The 18708-nt window shown below is 37.4% G+C and overlaps 1 protein-coding gene across 1 annotated transcript; it reads right to left on the reverse strand.

The window, feature by feature from the left end:
- Positions 1–918: 918 nt before the first annotated feature.
- Positions 919–18135, reverse strand: LOC102224112 (protein eva-1 homolog B-like). Its single transcript, XM_005815582.2, has 4 exons — positions 17873–18135; positions 6810–6958; positions 4580–4673; positions 919–4502 (listed from the first exon to the last, which is right to left on the reverse strand). The coding sequence occupies exons 3-4, from the start codon at positions 4644–4646 to the stop codon at positions 4078–4080; spliced, it is 492 nt and encodes a 163-aa protein (XP_005815639.1). The 5' UTR covers positions 4647–4673; positions 6810–6958; positions 17873–18135; the 3' UTR covers positions 919–4077.
- Between the last annotated feature and the right edge of the window lie 573 nt (positions 18136–18708).

Genomic DNA, 18708 nt, shown 5'->3' on the forward strand with positions numbered 1-18708 from the left:
CTCTAGTTTACTGCATTATTAATGCCAGTAAACTAACATGAAAGACCTCAAAAGAGGGAACAATAAGGCTAACCTGAGCTCTGCAGCTCCTTCAGCACAGTCTATACTTTGTGGATGACTAGAGGCGGGTTCTTGACTATGCCCTATTCACAACAAGAACTCATGCAGTGTTTTCATGCAAGAACAAAACATTTTTCTTCTATCAATATGGCAGAGAGAAAGAACATTGATAAATACCATATACTGATTATTTAGTGAACGAGTCTCTTTGCAAGGCTTTGCTGCTGAGCCAACACTTCATGAATCCATTTCCTGGAAGTCAATAAATCATTGAAGATTAACTGTGTGCAAACATTCGTTCAGTGTGGGCAAATCATCTGGGTTCTGCAAGTCTATTGGCTGTTTCATCAGTTTACATCATTTCTGCTCACGTGGGACAGATTCGTCACATTTCAGTGATAATGGCCTTCAGAGTTCTGACCTCATGATTCCCTGGATCCACCAAGCTCAGAACATCAGTGGGTTATTATCATGTGAATGATAATAACCCACTCCTCCCAAAACCACATTACAGAGCTTGACACAAGTCATTGTGTTGAAACAATGTGTGGGCTGTTCACAAGCTACAACAAAAGGAAAATTTACAGAGCATCATCTTTGTTTGTGGCTGACCTGGATTGGGTGTGTCAGACTGAGCAATCACGAACATGAACTCAGTGGCTCTTGTACCAGTGATCAGTTGTGAATGTGTAATCAGGAGCTGAACTTCAGAATGAGCACCAGCATAAGAAATTTAAAAATCTATTTGTCAATCATGTGATCAGCACTATCTTATTATCAACACTTATTTTGTAGGATGCATTAAAAGAAACTGTCGAGTGGTATGAGGCAGGAGCAGTAATCAAGCTTTCCATAAACTTTAGCATAAGAGTTAAAATCGTTTATTGGCACCAAGAACAGAAGAGTAGACAAAGACATGCTGAGCTAAACAGACAGCAGAGTGAGCAGTCAAACATTATAAAAAAACCCATAAACCCAAAATAAACCAACCTGGTCAGCACACTGTTTTAATCTGATTGTTGGAAAGCAAATTTCTCTCTTTTCTTTTTTTTAAAACAACTTTGGACCGTTTAACACAAAACCAGAATATTCTAGTGCCACTGAAGTCATGCTGTTTCATGCCTTGGAAGCAGGCATATACACAATAATATACTGAAAGGACCCATTCAATCTCTGTAAAAAAACAAAACCAAAACTGTGAAACAAGGTTTTTATATATGATTCAAAAACAATGACAAAATAATACAAATTAAACATAAAGGTATTGTCTCCCAGAAGTCATTAATTACTTGTAATTCTTATCTACATCTTATCTAGGTGTACATCTGGACCAACCTCTATCAAGCACTTCTAACAGCTTACAAGCATCTAAGAAAATCTCAGACATTAATTACATAAAGTTGTTTTCATTAAACAGCCAATACCGTTTTTTCCCCGAGGCGAAGAACTTCTGTGGCTCAATTCCAACAGGAGAATGAAAGGTTTTCTGCTTTGTGTTCAAGTGACATTCATGTATCTCACAAAACCAACACCCGACCTAAGAAAGAATGTTTTTAAACTTGTGTTTCACAAATTTAAAATTCACAAATTTAAACTGTAAATTTGAACTTTAAGTTGGAAGTATTGCTGTCTTTGATTTCTTGTGTTTTGCTGATTTCCTGATTTTTACAGTGTTTTAGCTTTTCATCAGTTACTCTGAAAGACTATGTTTTACATGTTTTATTTTTTAAGAAGTATTTTATACTGGGGAATTATTGCTGCCCATGAACTACCATGTTTCTTCATATGACTAGTTATAGACTTTTATATAAATAGCCGTCTTATGCAAATGTGACGTTGGAAGGGTTTGCTTTTGTCTTGACATGGCTCTAGTTTTGCATGGCAAGATATTGACTGGTCATGATCCTTCAATAGAACCCAACTTCAAAAATCTGAATTGATCCTTCAAGGTGGAATAAAGTCTTTACAACTATCTACACGCATGAACCACTTTGGGGGACAACACCTCATCAGTCCTAGGTTGAAACCCGTCAGCATTTTTTTGTGGCATAGATTCAACAAGGTGTTATAAATAGTCATCAGAAATTTGTACAATTAGCATTGTAAAGTTACTGCAGATTTGTAGGCTGGTGCAAATCTTCTGCCACATCTCAAAGGTGCTCCGTTGGTTTACGATGTGGTGAAGCAGTGAACTTCTTGTCATGTGAAACCAGTTGAGATTTGTGACTTGGTGCATCATCCTACTGGAGGTAATCATCAGAGGATAAGTTGCTGTGGTCATATAGGTATGGAAATGGTCGGCACAATACTCAAGTAAGCTGTGGTATAAAAACAGTGCTCAGTTGGGGCCCAAAGTTGCACCAACAGCCAGAAACCTTGATACAAGGCAGATTGAATGTATGTGTCTTGCTGATTTTATTTAGTTGTGCTTGTGGGTCAAAGTCACAAGTTTTCACATTTTTTGTTTAAAATTGCCTCTCAATTACTAAATATGTTTTAAATATATCAAAAACAACAGCTTAGGAGAGAAAAACTACATTTTTTATTGTTGCATTGTTTTGCTTAATATATGCAAACCTGCTGTTTTAACATTAAGCACCAAATACAGTGGGAAAATAAGTATTGATCATGTTAACAATTTTCTCAGTAAGTGTTTTTAAGGGTCCTTTTAGCATGCCATTGAATTGACACCAGATGTCATTTGCCACCGAAGTAATTTATATACAAAAGGAAAGCCAAACAAATAAGTCTGCAAATTAAGTTATGTGTAATAAAATGGAATGAAATGGGAAATTAACCTTGAAAAGGAGGAAAAGAAGCTGCACAGAGCCACAGACAGCCAGGAAACCAGTGAAAGTGCAAGCATACAGAATAAACTATAATTTCTAACAGTGGCAGTTAATGTCCTGCTGGTGTTGTCGATTAAAAAAAGGTTTCTCATTACCAAGGATGCCATGATGGACAAGGGCAAAGAGCTCTCTCAAGACTTTTGTAACCCAACTGTTGCAAAACAAACTGATGCTATTGGTTGCAGATATATTTATAAACTTTTTAATGTTCCACAGTGGACTCTTTGGACCATAATCCCAAAGTGGAAGGAACATAATTTCAGTATAAGACATACATGACCAAGTGGTCCTTGGAAGGTTAATGCCTGAAGTGTCGCTGAAATACTCAGGAGAGTTGGACCACTAACAAAGAACTTCAGAAACACCAGCAATTAGCAAGCACAAATTTCACATGAAACCTACAAGTAACGCACCCAACAGTCATGACTTTCATATAGACTAAGTGCGCTAGGCTCCATTATTGAAATAAAATCCTGAAGCTCATTTAAAATTTGCTGTGGATCATCTGTAAAACACAATGAAACCTTGGGAGAAAAGAATCTGGCCACATGAGACCAAAACATAGCACTCTGATTGTCCAAACATGTTTGGACAAGTGGAACTTCATATCACTTGAAAAACTTAAATCACCAAACTTGAACCCAATTAAAATCCATTGAAAATCCAGTGAAAAACAGAGTATCAGAGTATGTAAAAGAGGAATTTATGGACTAATTAGTTTGAATTTCATTTTATGTTGGGATTACTTATGTTCCTGACATCTGGTGTGAATTTAGTATCAATGGCCTCTTTAGGAATATATGAACTGAGAGAAAACATTCACATGTTCAGTATCTATATTCCCTCTTGTATATTTACAGCTTGATACCTCCACAAATCCTTCCGTTCCTCCATTCATTCCACTTGATTTCCACAGAGGCCATTAAGACACCTTTCAGTTCAAATATGTATAGTCAGTTGACACTAATGCATAATGCTACATAAGAAGTGCAATATCTCAAAGTTCAGCTTTGTCAAAGCAAAATACCTCAAATTTGGCACTGATATTTTTATGTCCCACAAGTCACTTTGGATCAAAAAGAAGCTCTCAAGTTGAAAGGACACCAGGCCCAAAGGTTTTTATGTCTACTCCATCACAAACTCAGGTTTCCTGGAAGCATTCTGTGCATTAGTAGTAGTGCACTCTTCCAATAGTTCCTGTTCCCGTCCCCAGGATATCAGGCTGGCCATTCCTCCAGATCTCGCGGATGATCCGTTCTCTCTCCTCCAGCCTCTGTGCACGCTCCAGCTCCTCAGCTGAAGTAAAAACGTTCACACTCAGGGTGCCGTCTGACTGGCTGGTATGATTCCCAACAGGGATTTCTGTGATGGGCAATGGAACAGAGGCCTCTCCTTCTTCCCCTTCCTCATCCTCATCATCATCGCTTTCCTCGTCTTCCACGCTGACGTCTTTTAAGGGGTTCTTTTCAGGCGTGGGGGGAGCGATCTTGGTCCGTGGCTTACAGGATATGCGGATCACCAAGAGGCAGAGGGTCAACACCAGGCCGAAACACACTCCGAGGACAAAGTAAAGCCCAAAGCTCTCCGGATTGGCTGCAGAGGAGACACATACAAGTCATGATTTCCCAGGTAAAGTGAACTTTGCTTCCATGTTCTGTACTGTGACTTACCTTTGATGTGTGCAAAAGCTGCAATGCTGTTGCTAAGGAGATCCATTTCTTTTTTCTTAACGTCCATTTTGTTTTTGTCTTCAGTTTTTCAAACCTGAAGAACAACAAACATAAAACACAACATATTTATCCTGAATCTGTAATATAATCTGAATTAAATCACCTGGACTCCTTCAGATGATTTCCTATTCCCTCTTTCCCTAGATCTGAATTCTGTTCAATGCCTAAATGCAAACCCACGACTTCTTGGGGGTGGGTGGTGTGAGACCTCCAAGTCTTCAACAAAAGCTTCTCTGTGGCTTCGTGTGGGATCATTGTAATATATTTAGAAAAATTGTCTCTGAACCATGACTCTTATTCAATGCCTTGTGAAAGTATTCATGCACCTTGAACTTTTCCAGTTACAAGAACAGACTTCACTGCATTTCATCAAATTTTATGCACAAAGAAGTGCATAACTTTAAAATGGAGAGAAAACAGTGTGGCTTCCATCATCTTTTTAATAACAAAGAAAATAAATAATTTAATCTTTTTTCTGCCTCACTATTATGCATTACTTTGTGTTGGCCTAGCACTTAATTTTCCCCCAAAATACAGTAAAATTTATGACTGTAGTGGGACAAAATGTACAAAAGATTCAATGACTTTCAAAACATAGTAAATCAGGTAAAGTTCATTCTTCCAAGTGGTCAGACAGACCTCCTATGGATCAGATAAGACTCCAAGATGAATTTGAAATGAAAATGTTGTATTGTTTGGAGGTTGTGTCCCTGACATTCAAGTGGTCTATCCTTCCTGCCAGCCTTTCAGTCTGGCGAGCTCTATTGTGTTTGTCTCCATTCATTACGTGCTCTCATGACTTTTAACACTCTTTAGGAAGTCTTCACTCCTAAAGAAAAAGATTCACAAAGAAGCCATGGAGTCGTGAAGGTTCATTCTCTTTTGATGCACAAATGTTAATGTCCAGCAATCCTGGTCTGGTGTTTTGAAGGAAGTACATTTTGTCCTTTCAAAACCACAATGTTTGTTATATTCACCATCATTGTTTATCATCATTTTGAAAGTGGATCTATTCCTTGATTTCTTCACTCAGTAGCACTGTGGTGCTGACTGGATTTTCTCAGAAACTTCACCATTTTGCAAAGTTTTCTGACCTGATTACATCATAATCTTGCTCCATGAAGGTTACCAGACAGTCACCTCAAACTGACTTGTATTTCGAAGATAGTTTGTTGAGTATTTACCACATAAAAAACAAAGCTAATTGACTGCTATGAGGCACTAATATATAGACGCAGCTTAAAGGGATGAGTTGTTGAAACATATTGATCTCTGCATTAAACCGAAATCAGTCAAAAGATTACTGTAAAAGTGAACTGCTGGTGGGGAGTTTTTTTTAGTATCTGAGGTCAGAACACTGATCTGGAAATGACACTAAAACTCGGAGATCCGCTTGGATTTTCCAAATGTTGTACTCAGTAATAATAAATAACATTCATTATATATAATATTTTTCATTGCATTTTATATATTGAAACATTATCTGGGTTGCACAGTTTTACATGCTGAGTCTTGGTTCATTCTGTACTGCTACTTGACGTTGATGTGTGCAGAAGCTGCAATGCTGTTGAACAACAGCAACAACAAAACCACACTGATTTAATCAGGTACAAAGCCTCTAAGATGCAAATAAAATCTGATTTTAGTGTTGCTGTCTGTTTTAAACTTTCAGCATCCATACTGGATTTTCAGGTTTTGGGAAGGTGGCAAACCATAAATTTTTCTAATCAAAATTTTGACTTTCTGTATTTTTTCAAAAGGGAGCCTTGAATTTATTCCTTAGTAAAAAATAAATGCAATTTTTTATACTTAAAAAAAAATGTTTGAGTAACAGAGCTTCAAGTCAAACCACATGTCTTAATACCGATGCGTCAATCAAATGTCCTTGAATTGCACAAACCAAGTGTTTGCGTTTGCTTTCAACTCTTAATTAAAAACTCTGAGAACTTCAGTGCTTGATCGCTCTCATTATTTAGCTATTGCTGGAAATTATATTACACTCAGCCTTATTTGTTGATGTATTCTGGAAAATAAAGGACTTTAAACACAAAACCACATTTGTAAACCATGTGTAATCCGGTCGACTAATGAACTAAAAACCATGGCAAGAATTCCACAGCAAAAGCAAACCTATTTACACATTAGAGTTCAGTTTAAAAATGAAACTCACCACAAAATGGAACCCTAAAGAAATTCTTCAATTGCGACTCATAATGCAAAGCGAGGCTGCAGTGGTCTCGGTCCTTTCACTCTCTCCCTTGCTGTTGAATCAGGGCCTATGATCTTTGGTCTTCAGGCTAAACAGTTCATTTGGCCACCCTGAGATGAGAACAAACACAGACACACACACACACACACACAGATGTCAAGCTACATTAGCAACAAACTCACTGAGGCATCTGCAATGCAAACATGGACAGGGCTTTTGCAGAGTATGCTGCCCAGAATGAGACTGGAGGAAAATCTGTTGATTTCTAATGTTTGAGTTACTTTTATAAAACATAATCTGCACAAAAACTTCACATTTTCAGAAAACTGCATCTGGGTTTGTCAATTTATTCCATTTCTTTCTTTCTTTTTATATGTAATTTAAAGTGTCACTATTCACTACAATTACTTATTACACTGTAACAGATGGATCCTTTCTTGCTGCTCAATACTGCAGCATCTTGAACATGCTACAATTCACCATATTCACAATAAAATGGTCTGTCATTATATCATATGTAACAGTATAAACATAGAACTGATTTTAATAAAATATCAAGGACACAATATTGGCAAATGCTATTCCTAAAATGGCTTGGATCAATATCAGAACAAAGTAAAACCCAGATCAGGACATTGCTAGTAAAAGCTACATAACATGGTACATATCACCAGGTGGAGGATGCTGTGAAATATGCTGAGCTGTGTATTTTTTAACCTATACTCCTGTTTAGGAAACACTCCTCTGTCCTGCCAGCTGCTGTTGGTTTAGGAGAGACCCCTTGCTTTCCTGAGCTGATTTTGATCTTGCTGACTCTCCACACAGTGCCTGAGTGAGACAGTGTTTGGGGAGTGGGAGGGTGAGAAACAGAGCAGCCACTGTGCCAACATGTTTTCCAAGTCACCCTCCCTCCCCCATCACTGATGGGAGGAACACGGAGACCTTTTGTTTCGGCACTGAACGGTTGGGACATACCTAGACAAAGTCTTTTGAGTATTTTTCATTTTCTGTCACGTTTAAAAATTACGATGTTCATCTTCGCCCACCCCGCCCATAGTTTATTTCATTCACTGTTATCAAAAACAGATTCTGAATTGATTGTTTGTTTGTTTTTTGTCATAATCCTTCTTGTGAAGGTTAAGTGAAATTATTGGACACCTGTAGTACCTCATATGGCCTCTTCTCACACAGGGATTCAACCAAATCTAGCTTGACCACACAGGAGGAGCTATTATCAGTGGTTAATCACAAATGGAGACCTTCTTATGGCTTGTCAAGACCTTTACTAGCTAAGTTATTTTCTTCCCAGACCAGGGAATTATTAACAGAGTCAATCTCTTTCTAAGCAGCATATTTAATATCCTATGACTCAACCTTTACTCATTTTTTCCAAGTGTTTATTTTACCATTGGAGACCTTGCCCTACCTTGCAGACTTAAAATTAAGACATTCTCTTTCACAAATGGTTATGCCTAAGTGACTTGATGAATGTTTTTTTTTTATATTATGTTTTGATTATTAAATCTGGTAAATGCTATGAACAAAAAGAATAGTCCTTCAGGGATTTTAGGACAGAAACATAACAGGCTTATATAGATTTAAAAATACAAACTACAGCTAAGCAAACAACTACTTATAACTGTGCATGTTAGGCGATATAAAAATGGCAGGATTCTGAATTATTCTCAAGTTTTACAACTTTTAGCACATTTTTTGGTTTTGAATATAATTAAAAGCAAATAGAAAGAGGAGTGGAAATATGATTTTCCAATTACCTGGTCAAACGTGCAGCAACACATGCTTTTGTGCAACGTCCTGTGACGATAAAGATTTCTTTTTCCCGGCTAGCTTATTATCTGCTCTTTCCTGATTTCACATCCTCAGGTCAAACAAGCATCCTCTTCCTGAGTTTTTTTTTGTAAACTGCAGACTGTTTAGGAATGTCTTGACACATTGAGATAGCTTTTAACTAAGTCTGAAAAACATGCCATAAAAAATTATAAAGCAGAAAACAAAATATAATCCCAGGACAAAAAATGACAGGTTTGAATTCGTACAAATGTTTTAGATCAGAGCTCTTCAGGGGAAACAAACTAGAGCTTTGTTGCTGTGACATGGAACCTGGTCATAGTCTATTTCTGGAAGAGGCTGTTTGCATTGGTTTAGATGGAGGAGTAGCAAGGAAGAAAAACTCCAAATGTAGCACAGTCTTTTTCTGGTCATCCACTTGAAGATAACCACAATTCCTCTTCCTTCTGCCAAAGTCTGTCCCTTTTTGAAGGCAACACATTCAAGTCAACAATTTCCTGCATCGTTGGAGCTATTGTCTAAAATTGGGAGGATCCAGTGTCTAAGTTTTCTACTGTATACAGTTGTCAGCTGTGATGGTCATTAGGTCAGTTCAACTCATATCCCAGAAGTGCAACTTAAAGTTGCGTTTAGAGCAAAGAAAACACAAGAAATAAGAAAACTCTACAGGGCTTGCAAGCAATTTTCAAAACAGAAGGAAAAGCAAACACACTTAAGACAGAAGCATGTTTCAATGGAAAACATGAATCCCATCATTTGACAAAAACATTCAAGGATGAAATGTTAAAAAGACAGTTTTTAATAAGTAAATCAGATGCATTTAAAAAACACACACAAAATAAAGAGACTTAAATTAGTGTTTCTGTCAAATCAAAAAAATCTTTAAACGTTACTGGTTTAAAAAAATGTCACAGGTTTTTAGGAATTTATGAGTGACTCAACTTATAAAATCATGAAAAGAAAAGAAAACTTCTCTAACATTTTCTGTGTTGCATAAATTAATAAATCTGGGTGTCATCTGCATAATGAGGAACATAGAAATCATTTGTATTGATAATATGACCAAAAGAAAACATCCTTCACTCAGAAACCACATGGGTCAATTCCCTATTGTCAGAGCACAAACCTTTAAAATAATCTCCTTTTTGAGGTGTTCTTGTTACTCATAAATCATGAATTAAGCAAGCAACAGCCTGCAATTGTGAACTTTCAAAGACAAACACTATTCTTCCTGAAACTGGGGTCAAACTGTATTGAGAAAATCATCCACACCATTATATTCTGGCACCTGCAGTCATGGCACAAAATCACTTTGATCCTCCTTCTGTTGCCTTCAGATGCTGGGGCTGAGCTTCAGCAAGATGCCATCATCAAGTTTAAATTTCTTAATTTATTTGAGGCAACAACATGGCATTTGGTTGTTGCCATGAAATAGGGTGATTTGCCAGATAAAGTTGCCCGTGAGCGTAAGTCCGTAAATCTGCCTTGGACTCAACTTGCAGAACAATTGTTTCTGACTTTTTAAAAGTAGATTATCAGTTGCAACTGAGAAACACGTCATAGCAAAGACTTGTCAAAAAATACAATACAGTAATCCTTGATACTTATTTCAGAAACTGTCCAAAGACCTTCCACAATGAAGAAATCAAAAATCATAAGCCGTTGGTGAATTAACACAGAGAGTCAAGCCACATTTGATTTAAACACAGAAGATAAAAAGGTCAGATTACACAAGGGAGCCAGTCTTGGCTATTCCCCCATTGTAATGACAAATGCTGAACCACAGAAGGGGAAGAAGTATTTTTTTATACCTCAAATTTCAGCTAAGCTCCTACAACTGTGGTTAGTCTGGAATGTAACTACACACAATGAAAATAGCTGCATTTCCATTAAATCATATTTTACTGTTTTGAGTCCACACACAGACGCTCTCCAGTGAGCAAGATCACAAAGGCTGCCATCAGGATTTATAGCAGCTAGTGTCTTCCCACTTGATTGCGTTCATTAAAACATTTCTGCTTTGATTTGTTGGCTGCTACTGAGCAAACTGTCTGAACTTAATGATCCGTGGCATCAAAAGCAGTAATCTAGGTCATTTATTTACTATTTTCAACATGCAGAGCACATTCTGAAATGGGCTACAGCAAGTTTCACTTAAATAAATATACTTAATCATAGCAGTGTTGAGACGCTGCTTATTCAGTTATTCACAATGAAATTCCCTGAACAGCTGAGAAAATGTCAACAGGAGTCTCAAAACTGCCAAAGTATATGAAGCCTTATCAGCAAATATCTGCTGGAAGGAGTTCATGATAATTTTCTTACACCTATAATTACACCACAGAAAAGGCTCCAAGTTCTGCAAATATAATTGAACTTTAGTTCTCCCCATGAGAGTAAAGGTGCAGGTATTGCTATTCATTTTGTAAACTGAAGTGCAGCCCAGGCCAAGTTCTGTGTTTACAGTGTCTGTGAAAGCATTTATGAAGATCAGAAGGGTGAAAGTAATATCCTTCATAAGCCAAATTGAACATTTTTTCTTCTTCAGATCCAGGCATACTATCAAGAGGGATCTCTGGAGAATGCAAGGATGCGCTTCCTCCAAGTTCCTTGGTTGGGAGCTGTTATTGATATTAATTCTGTTTCCCTCTTGTCAGTGAGGGTTGCTGACATAGACAAAGAGATATCATTTAATTTGGAAAGAAAACATGAAGGCAGTTCTTATTTAGACTAAGCCTTAGTGCAGATGTTGAGCTTGACCCTGAACAATCCACGAAAGAGGAATGGCATTGAATTTTAATCTTAAAAATGTTGTGGCAGTTGTTGAAAGCTGATATTCATAAATGATTTCTTGTCTGATTTGATTCCAATCAGATCTACAAATAATTGATGAACATGTTAGCCTTTCCATGTAGAAAGCTGGTGGGAATACATGTTCACCTATAATTTCTTCTACATATTATTGAAACAAAAGCTCTAAGTACAAATTTGCAGACTACAAATTTCAGGTTTTTATTCGTAAGTAAAAGTTAAAATGTACATTTTTCTTTCACAATTCTTTTTTTGCTGTTTTCCCCTCCAGGGGTCTTTTGTGTCCCTTATATGAAAGTAGGCTGACAGGAAAGAGGGAAGACACACAGACCCATGGGAATCGAACCCGTGACGGCAGCATCGAGGACTCAAGACCTCCTAACGTGGGTCGCACTATCCCCTACGCCACCACAGCACGCCCTTTATTTCACAATTCTACATTAATTTGTACACAGTTAATTTTTATCATTTGACAACACTGATGTAAAGCCCCACCACTCTGTACAAATTCTTTGTTTACTGAGACATATTCTCTACTGAATCTGGACCTGGAAACAATCGGTCCTCATTACATGACACATTGATCACAGAAGTGTTTGTATTTTCTGCTGAAACAAACAGTGAAAATATGTGCATTTTTTCTAATGCAGAGGAATGTGTCTTTCAGGGTGTTATGGTATCATAAAATTTAAACTATTTAATAAATAACACAAAGGCATGAGGAGTGTTCTAACACTGAAAATAATCTGTAATTGACCTGCATTTATCATAAACATTGCACAGTAGAACATACAAAAGTACCACAAAGTCATAGCAGATGACTGCTGTTCCTTAGCGGTTCTTCTAGATTACAGTTCAGCAGACAGGAGACTATTATTACTCACCTGCCTCTCAGTGTCTTGTGTTTAAAAGAAAATCCCTTTTTTGTTTTTAATAAACAGCAAGCAATTAGTGATTTTTTGTGAGTGAATTTGAATCTTCTGTAAACATTCATAAGAAACTACATCACAGGTGATTAACCCACAGCGCTGGATCTGCCTTTACATCAATACTGTGGGCTTCTAGAAACAGTCTCCTGATGTGAAAAACCTCACACTTATGGTCAAGTGCAGGTTTGCTGAGCTCATGTTAATTGGAATAATTACATTGTGGTTTTCACACCTCTCCCCGGGTAAGTTTTATGGTTTGCGATGTGAATCCGAAAATAAAGAGGAGCAACAGAAGGAACTCATCTGGAATGTCTTGCTCTTTTAGAAAGACATGCAAATCTTGCTAAAAGAGTTTTTTATGGTGTCTATCAATACATTTTAAATGAATGGCAGCCCTATTTAATTCTACATTAAGGGTTGGTGTAAAACCTGCAGAATATCTACTTGGATTTATGACTTTAGGGCAATTGTCTTAATTTTTCTAACTCAAAACTCAAAAAATTTACTCCTTTTCTTAAAAAAAAAGAAGGTTATATAAAACATTGTTTTTTCCCCACAGAATATACACAAAACCTGTGTGTGACAGTGGCACAGAGGTAAAGTGTAAGCAATGTATGGAGGCGTTGATTCTCCACGTGGCTGTCATGGGTTCGATTCCCGGCCCAATGACCTTTGATTTTCCCTCTCTCTCATAACCCACTTTCCTGTGTTTTGTTAACACTGATAAACAAGTGTCAACAAAACCTTTAAAAAAGTGTGTGAACAAAACACAAAGATCCATGATCCATTTGGGGAAAAAAATATATATACAAAACCTATAAAAAGTCTATGTTTGGGTGTGCCGTGGTGGCGTAGCGGTTAGCGCGACCCGTATTTGGAGGCCTTGAGTCGTCGTTGCGGGTTCGACTCCCGGACCCGGCGACGTTTGCCACATGTCTTCCCCCCTCTCCTTCCCCGTTTCCTGTCGGCCTACTATCATATAAGGGACACTGGAGCCCACAAAAAGATCCCCTGGAGGGGTAAAAAAAAAAAAGTCTATGTTGTGCTTAAAATCTGTAAGCATGCTAAAACTTTGATAGTTTTGATGACAGTACTTGTTATAAAAGGTTTAAACCACATATTAGGCAAAACTGACTTTGAAATTGTTTATTTTTAACACAAATTATATCAACATCAGCTCTTGCAGTTGCAGTTGCAAAATGTCACAGAATACTAAAGTCAGTTAATTTTCATTGCATTTATGTGAACTGGACATTTGCATATAATAGTTAGGGGGTTCTTTTTGTTTATGTGGGACTAAAACTGATTTTTTAAATAATAAATCTTTTTAATATGCATTTGTATCCTGCTTTGTGATATACTTTATTTGACACAAACTCATGAATAAATAAATACCAGCTTTTCTTTCAAGGGCACAAACGTTTCCAAGAGCAAACACAAAATCAACCAAATCAGACATTCTTTTCCATTTATAATTTGACTCCAGACTTTGTACCTTTTAGCTTTGTTTGGGCTATGAAAACAACAATTTTTTTGTTGTTAATATAATGCCAGCTTGCTAAGAGTAAAACAAAGAACTCAATCCGATTGTATCCTGAAGGGTGTACCCTAGTGCACTGCTCGTCCTGTGAGGACCATGTTTTGCCGGTTGAGGCAGGTAATGTGAGGGTAATAGAGATGGGGACTGAGCTGGGGGTGTTAGGGCAAGTGGTTAATGTCATCCAGATGTGTTCCAGATGTGAGTCTGAATGCTTCACTTTGTAAATCCAGAGGATATACAATGTTTTGTCTCCATACGCACCTTATTAAGACACTGAATTAAGCTTATATCAGTTCAAAGCCAGATTGGAGCAGATAAACATTTACAGGTATTGGTGCGTGTGTGTTGTCTGTATGTTAATACTTGAAAGACATCAGTATCTGCTCTTGTACGCTACAATTAATTCTTTTGCATCCTCACACATTTACAGCTCAATAAATAGAGCTGTGAGCACATTATTGTGATTGATCTGGGTAACTATCCAGAAGCATAAAAACATGATCTTTTGTTAAATCTATGAACCCACACAATTGCTTTATCCTTCAAAACACATGTTCGCCCTTTGTTTGACTTGGCCCAAAGAAGTCGGTTTATACTACCTATAAATGTGATGCAATGTCTCCAGATTTAACAAGTATCACCATGACAGGAATGTATTTGTGTAAATAAAGTACAGTTAAAGTTGCTAGCATGGTTTAAAGTCCCGTTTGTCAGTGGCTTCGAATGACCTACCAACTATTAGCAGACAGGATAACTCTAGGGCTGCTATTTGTTATTAGGACCAATTTAATCAGAATATCTTGATATTTTTTTATAAACCAGACAAAGCCATACTAAAACTCAAACCCTAACATTGTAGAGTCATTTAAGATAACATAGTGCTATAGCCTTTTAATTTGTATTTCAGTCATTTATTTATTTGAAATGAGTTTGTAGCATGTTTTATTTTGTTGCAAAGGATGGAAATGTATGATAAAGACTTGATAATATTCACAGTAAAGTCTTTTTTTTTTGTCATTTGATTAAGAGATTGTGAAAATGTATTCCTCAATCGGTCCTCTTTCAGATGCTGGCTGCTGCCAGACTGCAAACTCAGAGCTTTGTGATTATTCCCCACGGAGTAGGACTACACTCAAATACTCAATAAAGTCCCACTTTAAAAACAGCAACTAATTTGACATATCTGGAATTAACTGATGCAAAGCTTTCTTTAATTGTTTGAAACTTACTCAGAAGGACTGTTTAAAGCTAACCTGGCAGGTTACAGTCAGCCTTTTGGACATTATTACGGTAACATCAGGGCAGGTACAAGGACTATTATTCTGTTCTTAATGATACAGAAGAAAACACTATTTCACAGTTCCAGATCAGTTCGCCTCTTCATTCAAAACCTTCCCTAACCCGGCAAATACATTTATTTTTCTTACATTTTGAGTATCTTCATCAATTATAAAGAAAATAGTAAAACAAATCCCCAATATCATTTATAATATAGTTGTATTTCATCTGAAAAAATTACAGGTACATAGCACTCACCTATCTGTATTTATTTAGTTTTTCTTTAATCCATTTGGGCTGGTTGACTCTTGTAAAACACGCAAAAGACCTGATCAAAGCTTATGAATGTTAAGCAACATCCAGCCGATTAATATTTACTGGAGTCACATTACTTTAAATTTACTTCAAATCAAAGTTGTTTATTTTGTACTCCAGATATTCAATAACCAAAGTTGTACAAGTACCGAAGCGGCAAAATGACCCCCACTGTGGCAAGCCAAGAATGAAACAGAGTAGCAGAAGCCTTTATTTTAAAGTTTTTCTGTTGTGTTCGATTTAAAAAAGGGACTCTGGCTGGACCTTTTCAAAACTAGCATGTCAGGAGAAACATGTTGAAATTTTAGGAATTACTTTAAACCTAAATCTGTCAGGGATTTGAATAAGTCTGGGCTTTTCCATGTCAGTATTCATATAAGTGACAAGAACAGGGATGAATGTTGAGGCAAACCTTTGGGGTTTAACTTGTCAAACATTTTGTTGAACCTAAATAGAGGCTCTTAATAAATGTATGTGTAAGCAAAAAGTTTGAGAAGTGCATGTTGTTGTGACAGAAGAAAGAAAAAAACTTCAAAGTAAATTTTATATGCTCTAATATGATCATGGGAGGAATGCATTTGTATTTTCAGTCATTGCATAGTGTAAAAATATATTAAACTGAGAAACACTGTATTTTTTTTATACTCTGACTTTATGTTGAATAAAGCAGCTAATATAACCATCTTTGAACAGACAGCAATAAAAACATGAATCGTGTTTTTTGAAGAAATATTTGGATGATGAATGTTCACAATAGCTAGGGGTCTAAGAGATCTGCTGATGATCATCTGATGTGGTGTGACTTTCTGCTCAGTTAAGCCAATTTTACTGCATTTCAGCTGCTCATTGGAAAATACGTACTCCTGCAGTTTTGCTAGAAGGTTTAAATCCAGTCTCTAAGTGCAGAATACTGAGCAATATCTTGAAAAAAGTCTAAATAGAGCCACTGCTCTTACACACGACTAGAGCTTTTGAAAGAAGTGTGGTTACAAAACTGATATGTGATAAACATAATCTGTCACACTGAATTGTCTTGCCTTGAGCTGTTGTGAAATGATAATTACAAACAGCCTTGGCGCACTTTTCACCCCGTCTTTAACAGGAAGTTGTGTTTATCTCTTGTCTTTGTGGAGTGCTATCTTCAGGTGCCCTTTTCTCTTAGTTTACCTTGACTGAGACTGGACTGAAACTTTGTGTAATCACCTTCCAAACAGGCTGGCACCATGGGAGTTTAGACAAGCAAGTCAAATCAGATCACAGCCTCTGACCTCGAGGTAAATAAAGTACGTTAACAACCAGCCTCTGGACAGATAAGACATGTCGGGTGATAAATGAGACTGTGGGGCTTCGGGTAAAAGGAAAGTCTGCCAACTTGAACAGCCTATAGAGGTCACAGGGAAGTCAACACCCCTCAGGTGTCTATGCTTGAAGGTACTATTTACCTGACTTTCACACTCATTCAATGAGGGGTTATCAGATTGAGAAGAGGAGATGCAGTTAAAGTGCTGCCAGCCTGTTCAGATTGACTGGATTAGACACAAAAGAGAAGAGGCCAAATCCAACCTCAACACATCACCTTCCTGCTCCGTCTCCTCTGACAGGAGGTGCTAACCACAAACATCCATCACAGACAGTAGGAGATATGAAAACTGACTGAAGCATATGGACAGCTGATGTTGTGCAAGAATGCTTGTATAAGATTGTATAAGTTGAATGAGAACTAGAACGATATGAAGCGCTGCACAAGTTTAGTTCTTGCTTTTAAAAACCTGTCTCTGACAAAAAAAAAAAAAAAAAACTGACCTGAGAATTTACACAACAGATTGTTTTTGTTTTATCAAAACAGCGACAAACCAGTCATTAAATAATGTGCAGCTGCACCGGAAAGCCATTAGCAGGCTCTCCTGTCCCTCTGCATCAAGTATTCTCTTTGCACCGGTTCACTTATTGCGAACGGAAAACACACATATGAGGGAGGATCACACAATGATGCTCTGTTTGGATGGATATCCTGCTCAGATAATGCCTGGTTTTGACAAAAGCAGTAGTTTAATCTATGACAACATATGGTTGTTATTATGAGCATCACATGTAAAAGCTGAGTGAGTCTTTGTTTCCAAAACTCTCCAAATTCTTTCATATTCAACAGAGCTTACCAAGTGGAAACAATTGTAAAACAGAGTTTAGTTTTTTCTCAAGAATAAGGAAGTTTTCCAACACAGGCACCTCCATAACAGCTAAAGTTCAGCGAAGCATTTAAACTTTAACAGAGGGCTGCATTGTGTGTTTTGCAGGGGTTTCTATGGTACTACATACACACTGAAACAAATTGTCAAACTCACTGGTAGGTGATGAGAGGAAAATGTCCCAGATGAAGTTGTTCAATCCACTCCGAGATCTTCAGACGAACTGCAAATCTTCTTTCCCTCCACAAACACATTTACAAGCAGTCCTGGCTGGTTCACGCTTTCTGCTGTCCTGAACAACTGGGGTGTGAGTGTGTGTGTGCGTGTCTCCGCCTGCAGTGCGTGTTCAGATTCTGGGGAAGAGGTGGTAACTTCCTCTCAAACTTGGAGACTGAGTTTTTCTCTCTCCCGGCTTCGGTCTGCAAGGAGCAGGAAAAGCTGTCATACTATCCCTCCTTCACATGGAAAAAAAGAGGAACAGCCTAAAAAGGGCAAACTCAAGGAAGAAGGGAGGGATAAGAACTGTGGTCTGTGTGTGTGTTGCGGTGTGGATGTGTGGGTGTGTGGGGGGCTTTCCCTTTGTTGTTAAGGAAAAAAGGGCAACCCTTAGGCAAATAAGCCAAGTCTCTCCATGGTGACTCCAATGTGACAAGGATGAAAAAACATAAACAAGAAAGTAGTGTTGTGTACTTCTATTTTTATTTTCCAAAAGAAAGCTCCAATGGGCACATGTAAATTTATTTTGGAAAATCATTGTTATTTGCATGTTTTACTCAACATGTTTTATTAGAACTAAGCAAGTTTCTCTCTTCTTTTTGAAAATATCAAACTTGAGCCAGTTGGTAGTATAACAAATAGAGTCTTGGTAAATAAACAAGCCCTTTAAAATGTCAGGTTATAAATGCAGTTGGGTCATTTGTAACCTTCAAAAGAAAAGGTTGGAAGGCTTTGTTTAATTTGGACAAATTCACTCTCATAACTCCTTCACAAAC

Source organism: Xiphophorus maculatus, chromosome 3 (genome assembly GCF_002775205.1).
Source record: "Xiphophorus maculatus strain JP 163 A chromosome 3, X_maculatus-5.0-male, whole genome shotgun sequence".
NCBI lineage: Eukaryota > Metazoa > Chordata > Actinopteri > Cyprinodontiformes > Poeciliidae > Xiphophorus > Xiphophorus maculatus.